This window comes from Vicugna pacos, chromosome 29 (assembly GCF_048564905.1).
Source record: "Vicugna pacos chromosome 29, VicPac4, whole genome shotgun sequence".
Lineage (NCBI taxonomy): Eukaryota > Metazoa > Chordata > Mammalia > Artiodactyla > Camelidae > Vicugna > Vicugna pacos.
The window spans coordinates 15,439,064-15,457,531 of record NC_133015.1 but is presented as its reverse complement, the minus strand read 5'-3'; the positions used below and the strand labels follow the sequence as shown (position 1 = coordinate 15,457,531).

The window sequence follows — 18,468 nt, the reverse complement described above, 5'->3', positions numbered from 1 at the left end:
AGTAGGGCTGGTGCTGACAGTCGGAGGAGGGCTCTGTCCCCTTAGGCGCCGACGCGCTGAGGATGTGGGCTGGACCGAGGGACCAGCCTAGCCCGGAGGAAGCGTCCCTTCTCCTGGTGATTGATGGAGGACAGTTAGGAGCTTTTTAGAGGCTGGGAAAGGTTGCCCTCCCAGTCACTGACTATGAAGTCTTTGTCAGCAGAAAGAACTCTCCTGGGTAGTGAGTGACATCATGCAGATGACAAATGACAGCTTTGCGTTTCATTCTGCTTGATAAGTACTCAGTAGCCTACACAGGTGAGTCAATGCTCCCCCAGCACGCCCCCCGTGCCAGCTGCTCCCCGTGCAGCCACTCCGGCGCACTGTGGTGTCACAGGCACTGTCAGTCATTCGTTTTGGGGGAATGTTTAAAGTACCGTTAAAGTGTGAGCAGAGATGATACTCATATCACCGTCTTTATAATTATGAAGTGAAGATATTACTGGAGTCATCTGTTAGCAGTTGCTTCTGCCTTTTGAAGTACAGATTTTAAATTATATATATTTATATGCATAATTATACATATATAGTTATGCTGTTTCAAGAGAGTTATTTCAGACCAAAACTCTGTATCAAAATCCTTGACTGACGTTTCCTTTGTGTTTTTTTTTCCTCCCCCTTCCAGGACCCCATCTGCAGATGTTCTGAATACCTCTGGGTATAGAAACTGATTATTCAACCAGGATACCCAGTTCAAGGTACGGGCTCTCATGAGAAAGCTTTTCCATCTGAGCTCTGTGTTGGAAATTCTATTTTGGCAACGAATTTTGAAATCGGAAAAGTTGGAATGGGAATAAAGGACAAAAGTGAATTTGCAAAATAATCAAGCGCTTAAAAAAAAAAATAACACAAAAAAAGACCCACCGCCTGGAAGGGTTTGCTGCTGCTTCTGACTCACGGGCAGCCCTTCCTCTGCCAGTTTATGTGCCAGTTCTCACTGAGCGCTTGTAGCCCTTTCTCTGCAACTGTGTTTGGGGTTTGGATTTCATTTTCGTCTCTCCCTCTCCCTTTTTCTCTGACTGCCCAGACCTGCAGGAACCAAGAGACAGACATTTTGTCAGTTTTGCGACATTGGACCAAACACAATGAAGTATTCTTGCTGTGCTCTGGTTTTGGCTGTCCTGGGCACGGAACTGGTGGGGAGCCTCTGTTCAACTGTCAGGTCCCCGAGGTTCAGAGGACGGATACAGCAGGAGCGCAAAAACATCCGACCCAACATCATCCTTGTGCTCACCGATGATCAAGACGTGGAGCTGGGTGAGATGCTGGATTTTTCGCTTGTTAGTCTCTTTTGCTCAAAGGATTTGCTGACCTTCTGCCTTGTCAGTGTCAGCGAACATTTAGGGGTTTGGCACTTAATTGTAGAACTTTAACCAACAGCCGAGGTTATAAAAGGTACTTGTATTGGTTATAAGGCATTTGGTTTGTGTTTCAACATTACTTTTCTGGTCTTAAGTTTTTGTAGCAGTCGAGGGTGGGGGGCAGGAGACTAGGACGGAGGGCGGGAGTAAGCATGAGACTGGAGGTCAAGGATTTGGATCGTGCACCTTGGAAACGTCAAGAAATTTTTTGAATAGGTGGGCAAAGTTGTTTGAAAGAGTACAGGACTGTGACTGTAACTATGCAATGCATATGAACATAGGTGGATACAAAAGAAACTTTTCAATTGTCATTGTTATTAAGGTGAATGGTTTATTCACAGCTTGGAATTGTCAGGGCGTTGAAAGTTAACAACATTCTGGGTATCTTCAGGGAGTAATTCACCACCACCACCTTCGATATGATGCTTTTCTGAAGAATTTGCTCCCCTGGGTTAATTCTAGAGCACTTAGAAAGCCTGCCAAAGTTCGGTGTTTCCAGCTTAGCTTCGGCCTCACCTGATGGGTTTCTCACCTTCGCACCTTCTCTATGGCTTTGCCTGTAAGCGTAGGGTCAGGTTCTTCTAGGGTCCCCCAGAACAGATAAAAAGCTTGCCTTTACAGATTGTGGCCACCACTTATTTCCATTCCTGGACCCAAATTCCTCCCTCTCAGGAACCACCCAGCTAGGCTTACCCATCACACTCAACTTGACCATCTCTAGTATCTTTTAGATACTTTGTGCCAGCAGAGCACGCTTGGGCTTCCTTACTGAGCTCCTCTGGCCAGGGTTTTTGAGGCTAAAACCCTCCAGGCTGGAACTAGATCCTCAGGGAAGGGGACTTTGAGTTCCAGTTGGAAACCACACCACAGAATCCCGACAAAGTAAGCTCTTCAGGTTCAGCTGGAATCAAAGGCACTAAAAGCCAGCAGAGGTCATGATTGCTGAAGGCGATTTGCAGAGTCTGCTCTCTCTCTCTCTCATTTACTTTTGAAACAAGACTATGGATTTTCAGGCAACATGCCAAAAATGAAAAGTCTTATAGGTATGACTTTGTATGTGGCTGGTGGCTGAAGTTTTCATTCACTTACAGAGCAAGTAAAATGAAGCGAACATCTTTGAAGTCGCCTTTCTTAACATGTCTCAGATTCGTTCCTTTCAACGAAGCGGTTCTCTTCTCTCCCAGTTTTTCCCTAACTGGTTGGTCACCTGACCCACCTGTCCCCTCTGGTCCCCCCGCCTATTTGCTTTATGCAAGTATCTGATTAAGTCTCTTTTGCTTAAAACCTGCCATGGCTTTCCTTTGCCAAGAGGATTAAGCCCTCTCCTCTGCAGGCAGATGAGCCCTGGACCATCACCCCTTCTCCTGCATCTCTGTAAGTTTATTTTCCTTTCCCCCTTTTCTGCTCTGTGCTTTGTGGAGACGCCTCCCACCTCCCTGAAGATGTCTGATGGTTTCATCTCCCATTCCTGTATTTTATGCCTTTGTACATCTCATCCACTCTGCCTTTCCCCTCTTTCTCCACCTGGAAAAGCCCCACCTATTCTTCATGACCCAGTTCAGATGCCTTGCCCTTGGGGGTCTTCCTTCACCGAAACTGTCCTGCCCTCCAGCAGACGGATGGAACTTTCCTTTGCACCACCTTGGACCTTCCCGCAGTATGACCCTTAATCCACCTGTCTGTTCCACTTGACCGAGAGCCACTAGAGGGCGGGGAGTGTTTTATTTATGTTGCAGTCCTGACTCGGACTGTCTGGGAATATAGCAGGTGCTAAGCAAACTGAGTAAAGTTGACAGGGACCCCATAAGGGCCTGAAAAAGCCAACACAATTCCCAGAAATAAATACAAGTCTCCATCATGATCTGCCTCTTCAACATATAGCCCTTGTCTTTAAAATAAATTAAGGAATTGTTTGATAAATGTATTTTTAATAGAATTCAAAATTTCACCATTATCCTGCAGTTCATTCATTCATTCAATAAATATTTACCAAGCAATTATCAAATACTGACTTCTGCTGGAAGCACATGGATATGATGGTGAAGAGTCACAGACCAGGTTCCATCAGCTCAGCTCTTTCCTGAATATTTGCTTTGACTTCCTTGATTTTCCAGCCAGATACCATGCTAAACATTCTCTCACCTAATCTTCACAATCTTCACAATCTAGCTCCATGAAGTAGTTGTTACTACTCTCTCCAGCTTATGCTTATGGCAGATGAGACGTAGAGAAGTCGAGCAGGCTGGGATGAGCTAGGAAATGGTGAACCCGGAACCTGGATTTCCACAGCTACACAGTTAGCCGTGACCCCATTTATCAGTCCTCTTTCAACAAATACTTGTTGAGACCTTCCTAAATGCAACCTGTAATTCCTAGGCTCTGAGAAAACAGAAGCATGAGATGAGTCTGATTATCCCATGGGCAGAATAAGTGGATGGTGAACCACAGTGAGCCATGGGTTAAGAGTTTAGGGAAGACCTCTTTTCTTGGCAGAAAACTTACGTTCTTGGTAGTGGGTACTGTTTGAATGGAGACTTTTGCCTGGTTGATTGTAATGTTCTCATAATTCTTCCTGAAATTTACTGTTCTAGACTTTAATTGGCTTTTGGTTTGGGGTTGGGTTTTTTTAATCATCTTAACCATTTTTGAGTGTACAGTTCAATAGTGTTAAGTACATTCACATTATTGTGCAACCAATCTCCAAAACTCTTATCTTAATTAAAACTCAGTAGCTATTCAACATTAATGCCCCCTCTCCCCAGCCCTTGGCAACCACCATTCTACTTTCTGTCTCTATGAATTTGACTGCTCTGGGTACTCCATATAAGTGGAATCATTCAATTTTTGTCTTTTTGTGACTGGCTTGTTTCAGTTCAGGTAATGTCCTCCCTCACTGTTCATCTGTGTAACAGCATGTCTCAGGATGTCCTTCCTTTTGAAGGCTGCATAATATTCCATTGTGTGTATATCCATATTATATTATCCATACATCTGTTGATAGGCATTAATGTGGCTTCGCTTTTCAATTATTGTGGGTATGGCTACTTCGAATATAGTAGCATTAACATAAGTATCTCTTTGAGGCTCTGCTTGCAATTATTTGGGGGTTTTTACCCAAACATGGAGTTGCTAGAACATCAGACAATTCTATTTTTAATTTTCTGAGGAACTGCGATACTGTTTTCCATAGCAACTGCATTCCTACCAGCAGTGCATAAGAGTTCGGGCTGGTTGCAACCTCAATTTCTCCACATTCTTGCCAACATTTGTTATTTTCTGGTTTTCTGATAACAGCCAGCCTCATGGGTGTGAGATGGTATCTCACTGTGGTTTCGATATGGTTTGGGTTTGGGTTTTTTTGGTTTTTTGGTTTTTTTTTTTTTACTTACATGTAATTGTGTTTGCCAAATATTGAATAAATCTTTGCCTAAGCAAAGCTTCTGCACCTGTAATACTGCAGGCATTTTTGGCTTCTGTGCCTCCAGAAGGATATAACAGACCTAGGAAAGGCTTAGGAAAACCATTACAAAAATCGTAGTAGAATACATTTCCTTTTGGGTAAGAATAGAACAATTCTCTCTCTTTCTCTGGAAAGACAAAGGCTGAGAAGGATTGCAGTCCAAGTTTATAAAATCAAGCTGGGAAGGAATGCTCTTATTCTGTAGGGGGGGCCCCTCGGGGGGGGCCCCTCCCTCAACTTGGAGGACAAATAAAATAAACTTTTTACTTCATGAAGGGAGTAAGACACATAAGGAATTTATTAATAAAAGCGCTAGAACCTTATGTGTGGATAACGCTTTGTCTTTTTCTAAAGACCATTTATTATGATTGCATTTTACTGTCACCCCACCCATCTTGGGTGGGTGGGACAAAGATCATTATCCCAGGAGAAAACTTAATCCGTGCAAAGATTAAGTGATTTAACCAATGGTCCCCGGACTTCTGGATTTGTTTTTTTCACAACTTACGAAGTAGTTCAGATTGTGCCTCTACTTGTAAATAGGTCAGGTTCTTAGACTACATTAATGGGTGGGAGATTTACACTGATTTTTAAGAGTTTAGGAAAACACAGATGGACATGATGAACATGAAGTTTGGGCTGATGGTTACCTCTGGGGAAGGAGGGGGAACCAAGAACATCAGTGGTATCCACATTTCATTTTAAAACTTTAAAACTGTCTGAAGCAGCTGTGATCAAATGTTAAGCTTTGATAAAGCTAGGAGACACGTTATTTATTCTGCTTTTCCCTGCATTTGAAATATTTTACAAATCAAAAAGAAGCAAATCAGAAATGCTTGTGGGACTCCCCTAACTAAGAGGTTGGGCTCTAAATCTTTCCCAAATGGTCCCTTGGTGCCACTCTGAGAAGCCAGGTATTGAGCTCATTAGACCACTGATCTGACTTAATTCTTAAATTCTTAGGAAATGGCTCTGGTGCTAACCTGTCAGTGATGCTGACCCCATGCGTCTCTTAGAAGTAGAATTAAGAAACCTTCAATACATGGAAATACTTTGTTTAAAGCAGAAGCCACAGACAGCATCCACAACAGCATCCACAGTCCAGAATGAGCCCACGGTGGCATTTTGCTTGACCAGCACACGTTTTCAAAGCAACATTTTAAAAATCAGGTGATTTGCCATGAAAAGAAATAAAAATCCAGATTCTGACTTTTCTTGAAATTTCAGAGGAATGAGGGCTTACCTTCCTGTGAGGCAGCCATCAGTTAAATGCTTAAAGGGCGTCAAAGCTGCCCTGTTAGGTGGGACATGGCCTTCCCACGCCATCATGGCCCTCACCACTCTCCACTGCTCCCCAAAGCTTAGGCCAAGGGGCAGCTGCCATCTGCACCATGCCCACACTGCTGTTTTTCTAACAGTCAGGAGAAAGTTCTCTCTCCCCACATCTCTATCAAATGTGGAAAACTGGAAAGACAGAAGCCCTGTGATTTTTTCTTATGCTTGGCTGTCTTCACTTGCCTACCTTCTCTGTCTAGCCCTCGAGGCGTTTTTTGCCTTCCATTCCCCTGAAAAACTAGTCTCCACTTTTAATGGCCTTTAGCTCTTAAGGGGAAAAAAATAATGAGTCCTCGTGACCTGGAAACATTCCAGACAGATTTATTATCTGCTTCTCAGTTCCCTCTTCCCCCAGCTTGTTTTCCTTCCTCTGGTTTTAGCTGAAACACATGGGTTTTTTTTTTTTCCTAACAATGCAATCGTTTGGGTAGAATAAGGTATACTGTTTGATCATGTTATTTTTTTCCTAGCACTTTCGGAATTAAAATATTCAGTAGACCAATAAAGCCATTTTTAATATGGGAAACGTCACTGTTTAGGGCTCCATACTTAACTGTTGGCATAAGAAAACAGCAGAGATGTGTGTAGCCCAGGCCATTTATATGTTTAAAGCACAGATCTTACCTTATCGTAAAACAATGGCATCCAGAAACACCCTGCACGTCTAATAAGAGCTGTGTTTGCTCGTTGCTGTCACTTACCAAACCATGAATTGCTGCAATTCACACAGAGTGTGTCTCTCTATGAAGCCAGGTGTGTGTGAATTCCACATACCTGGGACTTCCTTAAGGGATGCTGATGACAAAATGTATTACTGAATTTCTGGTTTTGTGAGTTTTTCTGGACATGATAAATAGCCTCGATGAAAATTCCAATGTTTGATAGTGCAAAATATTGAGTAATCAATTGCTAAGGTATTTGAATCAGGAAAGACAAAGCTTTGTCGTCAAGTTTGACATGTATGTGACGTAAACTAAGCTCTCTGTGATTTTGGTACATTCGTTCCGATTAGTGGGACATTTTCTCCCCCTTGTCCTTTTTCACGCATGTGATTCGGAAATAAATGAGTTGAAGTGTGTAGAATGATTTAAATTCCTGGTTTTTGGTAACCTATTACATCCTCCCTCCAAGGACTGTTCCTGGAGCCTTGATTTTTAACTCCACCAAAATTGCACACCTGGCAGACCTCGCAGAATCACCGAAGAGGGCCACTTCTCCCCTCCTAGTCACCACTGACCTAGCTGCCTCCTGGTCCACAGCCAACTGCTGTCATAGCATCTCCTGCAGGAGCAATGGCAGATGTCCCCAGTCCCAACCTGGAACTCTGGCGCTGGGACAGCTTTTCTTGGCATCCCTGAGACTCAGCTGTGGCCTGGACCTTCCTTGTCCTCACGCCAGCCCAGTCAGCAGTGCCCCCAGGCCAGCTACTGGACTTAATTACAGTCACTTCACAGCATCCCTGTCAGGCTGGCCCCTCAAAGGACAATTTTAAATGATAATGAAGTCAGGCTTTTTGCTTAAGTGGGATGTGGGGAACAGCGTGCGATGGGTGGAGGGGAACTGATGTCTTTAGGCCAGCGTCAACATTTTAAGTTTTGAAGCGTAGACGAGGTAGTTGACCTCTGTCTTAGTCCGTGACGGCTGCTATAAAAAAAATACCATAGACAGGTGGCTTAGTGGCTTAGAAACAACAGACATTTGTTTCTCACAGTTCTGGATGCTGAAAAGTCCTCGATCAAGGCTCCAGCAGATTCGGTGTCTGGTGAGGACCCGCTTTGTGGTTCATGGACAGCTGCCTTCCTGCTGTGTGCTCACACAGCCGAAAGGGCGAGGGAGCTCGTAGGGGCTCCTTTTACGAGGGCACTCATCCCATTCCTGAGGGCCCCACCCTCAGGACCTAATCACCTTCCAGAGCCCCCCCACCCCAACATAGCACCTCAGGTGTTAGGTTTAAGCCTGCGAGTCTTGGGGAGACAAAAACATTCGGTCTGTGGCAACCTCCGTATTCTTATCATAGTTTTTGGAATTCAGATGTGATTGCAGAGAGGGAGATGGGAAAGGCCAGAGTCAATTAAACGTGTCGGGGCTGAGGTGGTCACCAGGCAAAATCACAGCTCGTGCCACTTGCTCCTCAAAAACCTCGTGAACTAGTCCAGGGCGCCAGTGTTAGCTCCACATTACAGCAGAGAAGCACACACCAGAAGAGGGCAAATGACTTATTCAAGCTCATCTATGACAAAAATCCAGAGGTGTCCCCACAAGGTCGAGTCCAGGGCTCGCTCCTTCCTCACTCTCATCCTCCTCAGCCCTGCCTCATGACTCTGGTGAATCTTCAGCCTTAAGCTTCATACCAGCCCTAGGAAATGACTGTTCTGATAACTGAGAACCAGCACAACTGGCATTTTATTTTTTTATTTTTTTAAACTGAAGTATAGTTGATTTACAGTGTTGTGTTAGTTTCTGGTGTACAGCATAGTGACTCAGTTATATATAATATCTTTCATATTCTTTTCTATTATAGGTTATTACAAGATATTGAATACAGTTCCCTGTGCTTTACCGTAGGACCTTGTTGTTTATCTATTTTACGTATAATAGTTAGTATCTGCAAATCCCAAACTCCCAATTTATCCTTCCCCCTCCTTTTCCCCCCCGATAACCATAAGTTTGTTTTCTGTGTCTGTGAGCTGGGTTTCTGTTTTGTAAATAAGTTCATTTGCGTCATTTTTTTAGGTTCCACATGTAAGTGACATCGGATGGTACTTGTCTTTCTCTGTCTGACTTACTTCACTTAGAACGATCATCTCCAGGTCCATCCACATTGGGACAATTTGCATTGTAGACACCAAAGAAGGCCTAAAACCCAGAGAGGGGAGGAATTTCAGATGAACACTGAGCCCTTTCAACCATAGGACAGGACATTGTCCCATGCCCTACTCCCAATAGCTGTAAATGCGTAATTGTGAGCTTTATTTATGCAAAATAGCTTTTGATAGAATTTCCTGATGAACCATCAATGGTGCTGCCCAGTCACCCACACCTGGGCCCGAGCTACTGAAATCACTTCAGCTCTTAAACAGGCTTTAGTGTCTGTTAGCATCTCCCCTAAGAGGCCAGATGAAGCGAAATACGAGAATGGAGAATGAGACAGATCTTAGCTACGAGCAGACATCATTTCTGTATCTCAGTCTTGAGAACATCCATGTCACAGCCAGTCCTCAGCCGAGATGGAGCTTAAGGGCGTGGACTCTGGAGCAGACTGCCTGCATTTGCGTCTGGGCTCCGCTGCTTAGGGTCTCTGTGTCTCTGGGCACGGTGCCTCATGCTTCTGCACCTCAGTTTTATCATCCATGGTATGGGGATAATAAATAATAGCACCCACTATGAAAGGTTATTGACAGGATTAAATGAGTTGTACATGTGGAACACTTAGAAGTGGGAGCAAGTATAAAATCAGTGAGATTAAATATGAATCAATATTTTCTCTTCTTGTCTGCCTGTCTTATAGCCTTCGAAGCAGTCTGAGCCACTTCGCTCACTTAAAGTGAGGCACCCAAAGTATCTTCCCTGCCTCTGTGAAGGGTCTCCAATACTTTCCTAGGAGCGGTCCACGGACAGGCAGTGTCGGCAGCATCAGGGAGCTTGCTAGAGATGCAAATTCTCAGGTCCCTCCCAGGTCTTACTTAATCAGCAGCTCAGCGTGGGCCCTCGAGTCTAGGATTTAAAATGCTCTCCAGGTAATTTTTAAAGTTGGGGAAGCATTGTCTCAGAATCCTCTCTTTACTGAGAAACTTTAAGCCAGACACCCACGTTGAGGAATCCCGCCAGTGGAGCAGCCAGGGTCATAGTACCTGCAGGGACCAAATGTCTCCATTGTTCCCTTTGGCCCGGGGACTGGTTGAAGCAGAGCATTTGCGGGGATTGTTTAGTTCCTCAACACAACCAGCTCGGTTAATTCAGAAACCAGTGATACTTTGAGAGGAGAGTCCCGGCTGGGGCAATTCCAGAGATTATGCCTTGAGCACAGTTTTCATCCTCAGTTTTTACATTATTTGACCTTTGCTCAGATTTCCACCTACCACTCCATGTTGCATTCCAAATGAGTCTGTCAACGTGAGGTTGCAGCTTTGTTATTCGGGACCTTGGAGGATGGCTTCCAGCTACTTTTTTTTTTTTTAATTTGAATCCAGTGAGGCTTATAAAGAAACTCTAAGACGTCATTCGTTGAAATGAAGAGACTGATAAGCAATAAAAATTGGTCAACAGTGTTTGCTGAGTTTTCCCCAAATTCAAGCCATTACCATAAGCAATCACTGCAGGTTTCTGAAGAGGAGCGAGGAGTAAGTGAATGGAAGTCCACCCCTGCTTCAGTCTCCCTTCCCACGCTTGTGTCTCCATCCATCTGTTTGTCTCCAGGATCTTTCCCCCTGGATGACCAACCAACACAAATATGAAACACATTTCTACAGTGCGCTTCTCTGATCTTCTACAGGGCATGTTCGTTTTTAATTAATTCTTGAGCAACAGTGAAACCATTGCTTTTCCAGTTTTCTTCTCTTGCTGAAAACTGTGAGGTGTTAGTCAACGCTCAGCCTTCTGATGGATCCCAGCGTCTCTTGGGTCTGATCAAGAGTCAGTCCACCTTAGAGGCACAATCCAGGGGGAGGGTATAGCTCAAGTGGAAGCAATAAAACCTAATTACCTCCCCCCCTACCAAAAAGTAATAATAATAATTATAAATAGATAAGTAGAGGCACAGTCTGGTTCAAGTTCTCATCATGTGGTGGGTTCAGCACCCCCCTGGCTGTACCGCTGACGGGCCAGTCTTTTCTCCCCTTCATGCACATACCCCCTTTGCCACGGCTACACCTCTGAAAGACCTTTTTTCTAATTATGTCCTTCATTCCTTTGACACAGCCAGATTTAACATATGTCTATTCCGTTAAATCCACACATCTCTGCCCAGCCTCCAAGCCGTGTGCTAACTCTGCCTCCCATTTCATCCAGAGAAGGCTTCATATTCATTTTCATTCCAGAAACCCACGTGCCGTTTTCATCACTCCACTTACTTCTTCCCACCTCTGGGGCACCGCAAGCACCAACTTCCCTGTGCCGCCAACGCTGCACTTGGGCCTCCCCATGTTTCTCTTCCTCCTTTCCTGCCATTGGTCCTCATCTCCAGTGGCAGAGCTCTTACTAAACATTGCCTCCAGTCCCCGCTGTCCTTGTCTGTGCTGTTAATGCTGTAGCCACACTCCTGGGGACCTTGCTCTGCAAACATCCCCGAGCGATTTTCCTCTGTAAATTCTTGACTAGATAGTTTACTTCCGGAGGTCAGAGGCAGCAGGGAATTTTCCATTTCTTTTGTTAATGCTGCACCTGGAGCGATCAGCCGCGAGAGCTGAGGTAGACAGAATGCTTGGCACGAAGTGGGCGCACGCCACGTGGTGATCACTGACTACAAAAAGGTTTCTCGATTCCCTGAAGACGAACAGAGGAGGAAAAAGCAGTTTGGGAAGCCTCCTAACTGAAGCATATTTAGGGAGCTCTAACGAGACCCGATTAGAAACCATCTTTTCTGTTTTCACGTTTCATGTGAACAGTGAAAACTCAGGCTAACCGTGGCCTTTCGGACGGTTGCAGGCCTCTCTTCTGCTCTGAATACTGGCCTGGTTTGCAAGACGATTTCCTTTCTTGCTGGAAAACTACACAGACTTCCCCCCTTTCTTTGGAAGAAGCAGGACCAGTTGGAAATGTGAAGCTGCAGGATTCAAATGCTGTGGACTTGCTGGAGCACTCGCAGTGCGTTTCTTGACAAGTCCTGAAAAGACCATTGAATTCTGGTGCCTGAGCTTTTTTTTTTTCCCCCTGCAGTATTTGGATGCGTTTCAGCTGAAGTGTTTGGCTGGATAGGGTAATCGAAATAGATTTTTTTTTCTTCCTCAGCAATCTTGGGTACAGTTTCATCCTTTACAGTTCAAATGGAATATTTTGCTACTATGCAAATACTTTTGAGTGCAATGGAATCGTGACTCTTTCACCAGCAAACAACCTATCTTTTAACCTTACATGCAAACAGGTAGAAAATATAAACTGAGAGTGCTCTCTGGACAGAAAAAATTGGCAGGTATTTGGTGAGTTTGCTAGGGGGTACCAAGTTACGCTGAAAATCTTTTTTTTATTATTGTTATTAAATACAGGCATTTTGGAAGGACTTTTACTTAATTGGAAAAATTTTCCCCTCTTTAATTTCACATGATGAAAAACCTATCTAGTCATCTCTGCGGTGTCGGTAGCAGTGCGCGTGTGTGGTGGGCTAGGGGTTTTGATGCTCTGTTTTGATGCTCTCTGATCATCTTCAAAGGGCTGCTGGCCTTTGAATCCACTCCATAGCTAAAATTCTAGCTTTAATTATCAGATTAGCCTGCATTTTTTCCCCTCTGTTATTAAGGAAGGGAGAAGCTGAAATGTGTTTATTATTCTGCAATATACTTGAGATGGTAGGATCCCAAATGTTGCATTTTGTTCTGGAAACAAGAGCCGGTCAAATTACAGACTCCTTCAAGCCAAGGGCGGAAAGTGAATAAGTCGGGGGAACAGAGTCATTGAGCGACATGACAGACGCGGGGGTCTGTGTGGTGCTCCCCGCTAAACAGTGCTGGCATCGTGCCTTTCAGGGTCCCTGCAAGTCATGAACAAAACGAGAAAGATTATGGAGCGTGGCGGGGCCACCTTCACCAACGCCTTCGTGACGACGCCCATGTGCTGCCCCTCCCGCTCCTCCATGCTCACCGGGAAGTATGTCCACAACCACAACGTCTACACCAACAATGAGAACTGCTCGTCCCCCTCGTGGCAGGCGGTGCACGAGCCGCGGACCTTTGCTGTCTATCTTAACAGCACTGGCTACAGAACAGGTAAAGGGGGACCTTTCCAACCCGTGAGCCTCTGGGAATGCATCTCAGACACAGGAAAGTGCACTGTGTCGTGAAATACATGAATTTCCAGTAAGTCCTTCATTGGAAAGAGTCTAGGCTTTGCTCTCCCAGTATCTCCCCATCCTTTGCTTTCCAATGTACCAGTGAGCGATCCCTTAGAGAAGAGTCAGAATGACTCTCAGTGGACATGTTAGGAAAGTGTTGCCCCCATCAGAGCACCCAGCAGTTGGAATTTTCCAGGAGAACCTACAACAGAAGAGTTTTCATCCCGTTAACCTGTGATACCACCTCAACCTCCCAAATCTTGGGGCATCACCACGCAGCTTGGGGCTTGTCTTAGCTGTTGGCAAATTCTGGCTGATCACGTCTATGAGAAACCAGCAAGTGCTTTGAAACTGCTTAGCACCTACCCCAGGATCAGCGACACAATAGATTATCATAAATAACTGAATGAATAAACCAGTGAGGCGCACCTTATTAACTCATCCATTTACTTACTCGTAACTGATAGGATTTGGAGTTTCTGTAGCTTGAATGGGGGTTGCTCTTAGGTCTCACGTGTGTGCCTCCATCTTCCAGGAAACGGGGGGCACCCCAGCAGTTGCAGCTGCTATTTTTGTTTAGCCCACACAGAAGAGGGTCTGAGCTACCTGTTCTTTTGAAAGTCGGGGACCTCCTTCAAGAGAGGTCTGGGACATCATGCCAGTTTTTCTAAGAAGGAAGCAAAGCTCCTTCCTGTGAGGTTGCCCCCAGCCCAACGTTTAGATGTTCTCCTTGGGTTTTCTGAGCATTTTTTCATGAAAGAAAACAGAGATATTGTTAGAGGGGCTGTGATGAAAAAATCATTTTTTCAGAACCCCATAGACTTACTCAAAAGAATTAAGTGTCATCATGCGTGCTTGTTGAAAATGATTTTCAGGTCTAAAGAGTCTCTATTCTGAAGATTTAAACGGGGAGGATTTCAGTTTAAGGTATTCTCTCAGATCTCTTTAAAAATGAAATTAAACTTTCCCACTGGACTCAGGAAATATGTGGCCATTTGCCTCTTTGCAGAGCCCTGTGGGCACTTCATACTTGATATTTATGGATGCAAATATCGATTGTGAATGTGACAGCACTGTCATTCACACGCTCTCCACTTAGGGGAAACTCCTCCCGTGAACCTCAAGGGTGTCTGCTTATGCTTAGGGGAGAATCTAGGTTACTCAAAGTGCCTTATCCTGAGTGTGTTTTCTCATAGAAGTGATTTAAATTTATAGCAACTTTCATCTGAGAGCTCTAAAGCAATTTGCAAACCTGTCAAACATTCCTATAGGATTCCTAAACAGCAAGTGTACTTGGTTCCATTTTATAACTGAGCTGGGGATTTCAAATATTGTGTGACCAGCTCAGAAGCAAAATCAGAAATGGTCCCCTGATGCCTGGCTCCTGATTCTGACCACCAAATTGTGTTTTGTTCATAAGAAGCATTGTGTGAAGTCAGTGACTTTCAACTTGCAGGTTCCCTATAATGTAACGCCTAGTAGCAGACAGAGACAGACAGAGAGAGTTGGAACATAGTTAGAACTCTCACCGTATGCAGACCGACGTGGACGGTGTCCATCGTAGGAAATAGAGATGCGGGTGACTCGGAGAACCTGCCGGGACTTAGAGCTGTCAGTGAGGACTTGCTAATTTGTCTCAGGGCTAAATCAAGAAAAGGGAAAAAGAAGATAATAAACTCTGGAGAATTAGGGAAGAGCAAGCAATGTGGCCAGAACTGACCAAGTTCTAGCGTGTACTTGAAATTTGCTAAGAGGCTAGACTTGGATGTTCTCGCCACAGAGGAAAAAAATGGAAACTGGAGAAGGTGGGAGGTGATGGGCATGCTGATGGGCTTGGCGGTGGTCAACATCTCACAGCGTTTACGGATCACAGGCCATAAGCCGTAGCATTTTTGATTGTCAGTTAGACCTCAGTAAAGCTGGGTAGTCGGGGAGAAAGGGAGAGAAGGGGGGGTTAATATTTGATGCTTACCGACTCTGTACCAGGCACTTTAGCGACGTTTTCTCACCTAATTCTTCCTGCAACCTGGAAAGGATTTGCCCGTGTTACCAGTGAAGAAACGGAAACTCAGGAGGGTTGATTGTCCAAGGTCACAAGCTAGTCAGCGGCAGAAGGAACCCAGCACAGCTGACTCCAACGTCTTTCCTCTTTCCTGTTATCTTATTTCTTTAACATACCTTTCTGTCATGCCTCGTTCCAAAGTGCCTGATGGAGACACAGAAAACATAATAGGGTACAGAGCCATAAGGAGCCTGCCAATGGAAACCAAGAGCAGGGCTAGTTAAAATAAGGCAAAGGGTAGTATACAAGTTGCAGGCGCACCATGGAGTGGTAGAGAAAAGCTGCCTAGCTGGAGCTCAGCTTCCAAATGGCAAAAGCCAAAAAGGAACCACCATCCATTACAAAGTCCACGGGGTCACCAAGATAAAAACAAACCAGTTGCTTCTAAGAAGCGCAGTGTATTCTGGGACTTGCCCCAATTATACTGTGCTGATTCCACCCTGCAGTGGATTACAACAGCTTGAATAAAAGTCCGAGACAATTCAGTTCAGCTCCCTTATTTTCAGATGAACAAACTTAGACCCACAAGATAAAGGTGCCTTGTTGAAGTGACACATCTGATGTTCTGAGAAGAGTGGGCATCAGGACCTAGGTCTTCAGGGCTCTTTGCAGGAGGCTACCCAACCCCATGGCCCAGGTCTAGGATGAACCCGCAGACTCTCAGGCTTTCCCGGTAACAACTGTCCATCCTTCGGCGCAGCCCAGTGGGGCTGCTTTTGTCAGTTGTCTTCTTCGGGGAGAGGAGATTTGCTCCTGGAAACAAAGTCAGATTCTGAAGCCAACCTTCTTCCCAGGGGTCTAGACACTTAGGTAATAATGGAATTTATAGTGAGTCATCCTATAAAGTAAAAGGAATTCTTTCAGGGAAATGGGATTTTCCAAACACTTAGCTAGGAAGAGAAAACGGATGATACGCACTTAGGAAAATAAATTTTGATGTGCCTGTTAGTAAATCAGAAAAATTAAAAGCTAGAAGCCTAAACTGGCAGCGATAATGAGTTATACAATTAAAATTCATCTTTGATGGGAAAATATTGACATGCCTCAGACAATTAGGAAGTAAAGATGTCACTGTGACAATAATTATCGATCCAACCAGGGACAGAGACCCATTTGAAAACCCACAAATAAGCACATCAGGCTGACGGACATCTTAGGAAATTCAGAGAATTAGTGAGCAGTCATTAAACCAGCGTAATTATTTATGAGCCGCTAAACTAGTGGGAAAAAAGCCAATGTATAAAGATTTTATTGTTTTCCTAATAATGAATACATTATTTGCAGTATTTAGCTGGGATCTAAGGAAAACAATGACGGAAAGTGAACTATGTATTATACATAAATATCCACCTAGAGAAAAGCACAAAGCTGCAATCAGTTTTATGAAGAACAACTCAGAGAAGACAAATTCCTAAGAGGCTTATTTTGGGAGGCGTCCAGAATACATGGATTTAAACGAACTGAATTGATCCAATATTGTATTTACCATCATATGACATGATTTTTCTTTTTCTGAACCGAGGCATATTTCTGGGGCTGGCTATAACGTAAATTTTTCTGACGTTACTCATGGAAAATATGACTCTACAGCCACTTGAGTGTTTAAGAAGGGAAACTACAGTAACGTGTCTGTTGCATTTTTACGTTTTAAGTGAAGTGAAAACAGTCTATCATAAAGAGAAGTATTCTGCCTATATGCTCAAAAATTGTCTTAGTTTAAATTTCTGTGAGGGTATATATATATAGACATGAATGTAAAACCTGGCATTCATTTTAAGGTATGAGTGATAATCCGTGTTTGAGAGTTGACATCGAATGTTAGTATAAAACCCTGAACCAAGGATAAACAACAAGGTCCTACTGTACAGCACAGGAAACTGTATTCAATACCTTGTAATAGCCTCTAATTGAAAAATAATATAAAAAGGAATATATGTACGAATGAATCACTAAGCTGTACACCAGAAATGAACACAACATTGTAAACTGACTATACTTCAATAAAAAAGAAGACAAAAAGGGGAAAACAAAAAAAGAGAGAGAGATTCCAAGTTGGAAACAAGAAAATAAATATATTAAAAACAAACAAACAAACAAAAAAACCTGAACCAAAACAGAAGAGAACTGGAGTCATGACCTCACTCCACCTTGAACTTGTTTTGAGAACGTGCCCAGGCCAGGTTTCTAACCTATGTAAGGCAGAGATAGGACCAGATTGATTCCTCAGTTCTCTTTCCTGTCCAAAATTATACTGTCATTTTATTATAATCACTGTAATTACATTGATTCATTTAAAAATGGTAATGTTCAAAGTGTAATCATAACACAGAATATATAAAGCCACGTGTGGATTAAATTGTAGTCATACTAATTCTGCTTCCTACCACTGGGGTGGAAGGGCCAATATTTATTATTACCTGCAATAAAATGTTTCGCAAAGAATTCTTTTCGTAGCAAAACAAAGTAGACAAATTAATCAGTTTTCTAATTGGTCTTTTTGCATTACAAAATGTATGTTACTTACAGCAAGTATTCTCTAATACAGGATTTTTTTCATTGTAACCTTTTTTTATTGAAGTGTAGTGAGTTTGCAGTGTTGTGTCACTTCCTGGTGCACAGCATAATGTTTTAGTCATACATATGCTCACATGTATTCCTTTTCATATTCTTTTTCATTATAGGCTATTACAAGATTCTGTGCTCTACAGTAGAAACTTGTTTATCCATTTTATATACAGTAGCTAGTATCTGCAAATCTCAAAATCCCAATTTATCCCTTCCCACCAATATGAGATGTTTTTTAATGTCGAGTTCACTTACAGTAAAACAAACACATATTCTTATTTTTATGAATTGTGATAGTATCGATTTTTGCTGAGTACACAAACAGAGGGATGGCACGCCGTAGGATGCTGTTTACTGAGCCACAGTGTGCTTGGAACTATACCAGACGTGGGTCTTGAAGAGATATGAAGTAACACCCCTGTCTTCCCCCCTAGACTTACAACCTAGTGGGAGAAACCACTCATGCGTCCAAGGTGACAGAAGAGTAAATCATAATTTTAACTTGGTTCAAAACTATGTACATTTTAGTTACTACCAGTGAATTCCTGCGACCCCAAATCTAAGAATTACGTGGAGTAAAAGCTCAATAAGTATGTCATTTGTTACTTTAAATGAGATGCGACTTCTCTACAACGTCAGGAATCTTCTGTAGTTTCTCTTTGCC

At 43.5% G+C, this 18,468-nt stretch overlaps 1 protein-coding gene across 7 annotated transcripts in view; it reads left to right on the top strand.

Annotated features, from left to right (window-relative positions):
• Positions 1-18,468, top strand: part of SULF1 (sulfatase 1) — a 127,382-nt gene that overhangs the window by 54,762 nt on the left and 54,152 nt on the right. For 6 of the 7 annotated variants that reach the window (XR_012065449.1, XM_072951837.1, XM_072951836.1 and 3 more), the window contains 3 exons: positions 665-737; positions 1,067-1,296; positions 12,873-13,112. Coding sequence is in view for 5 of the 7 variants with exons in the window: in XM_072951837.1 (XP_072807938.1) it covers positions 1,125-1,296; positions 12,873-13,112 (412 nt within the window). In the remaining 2 variants the exon portion in view is untranslated. Of the gene's footprint in view, positions 1-664; positions 738-1,066; positions 1,297-12,872; positions 13,113-18,468 lie in introns of those variants that run through there. The other variant, XM_072951840.1, reaches the window with a different exon arrangement.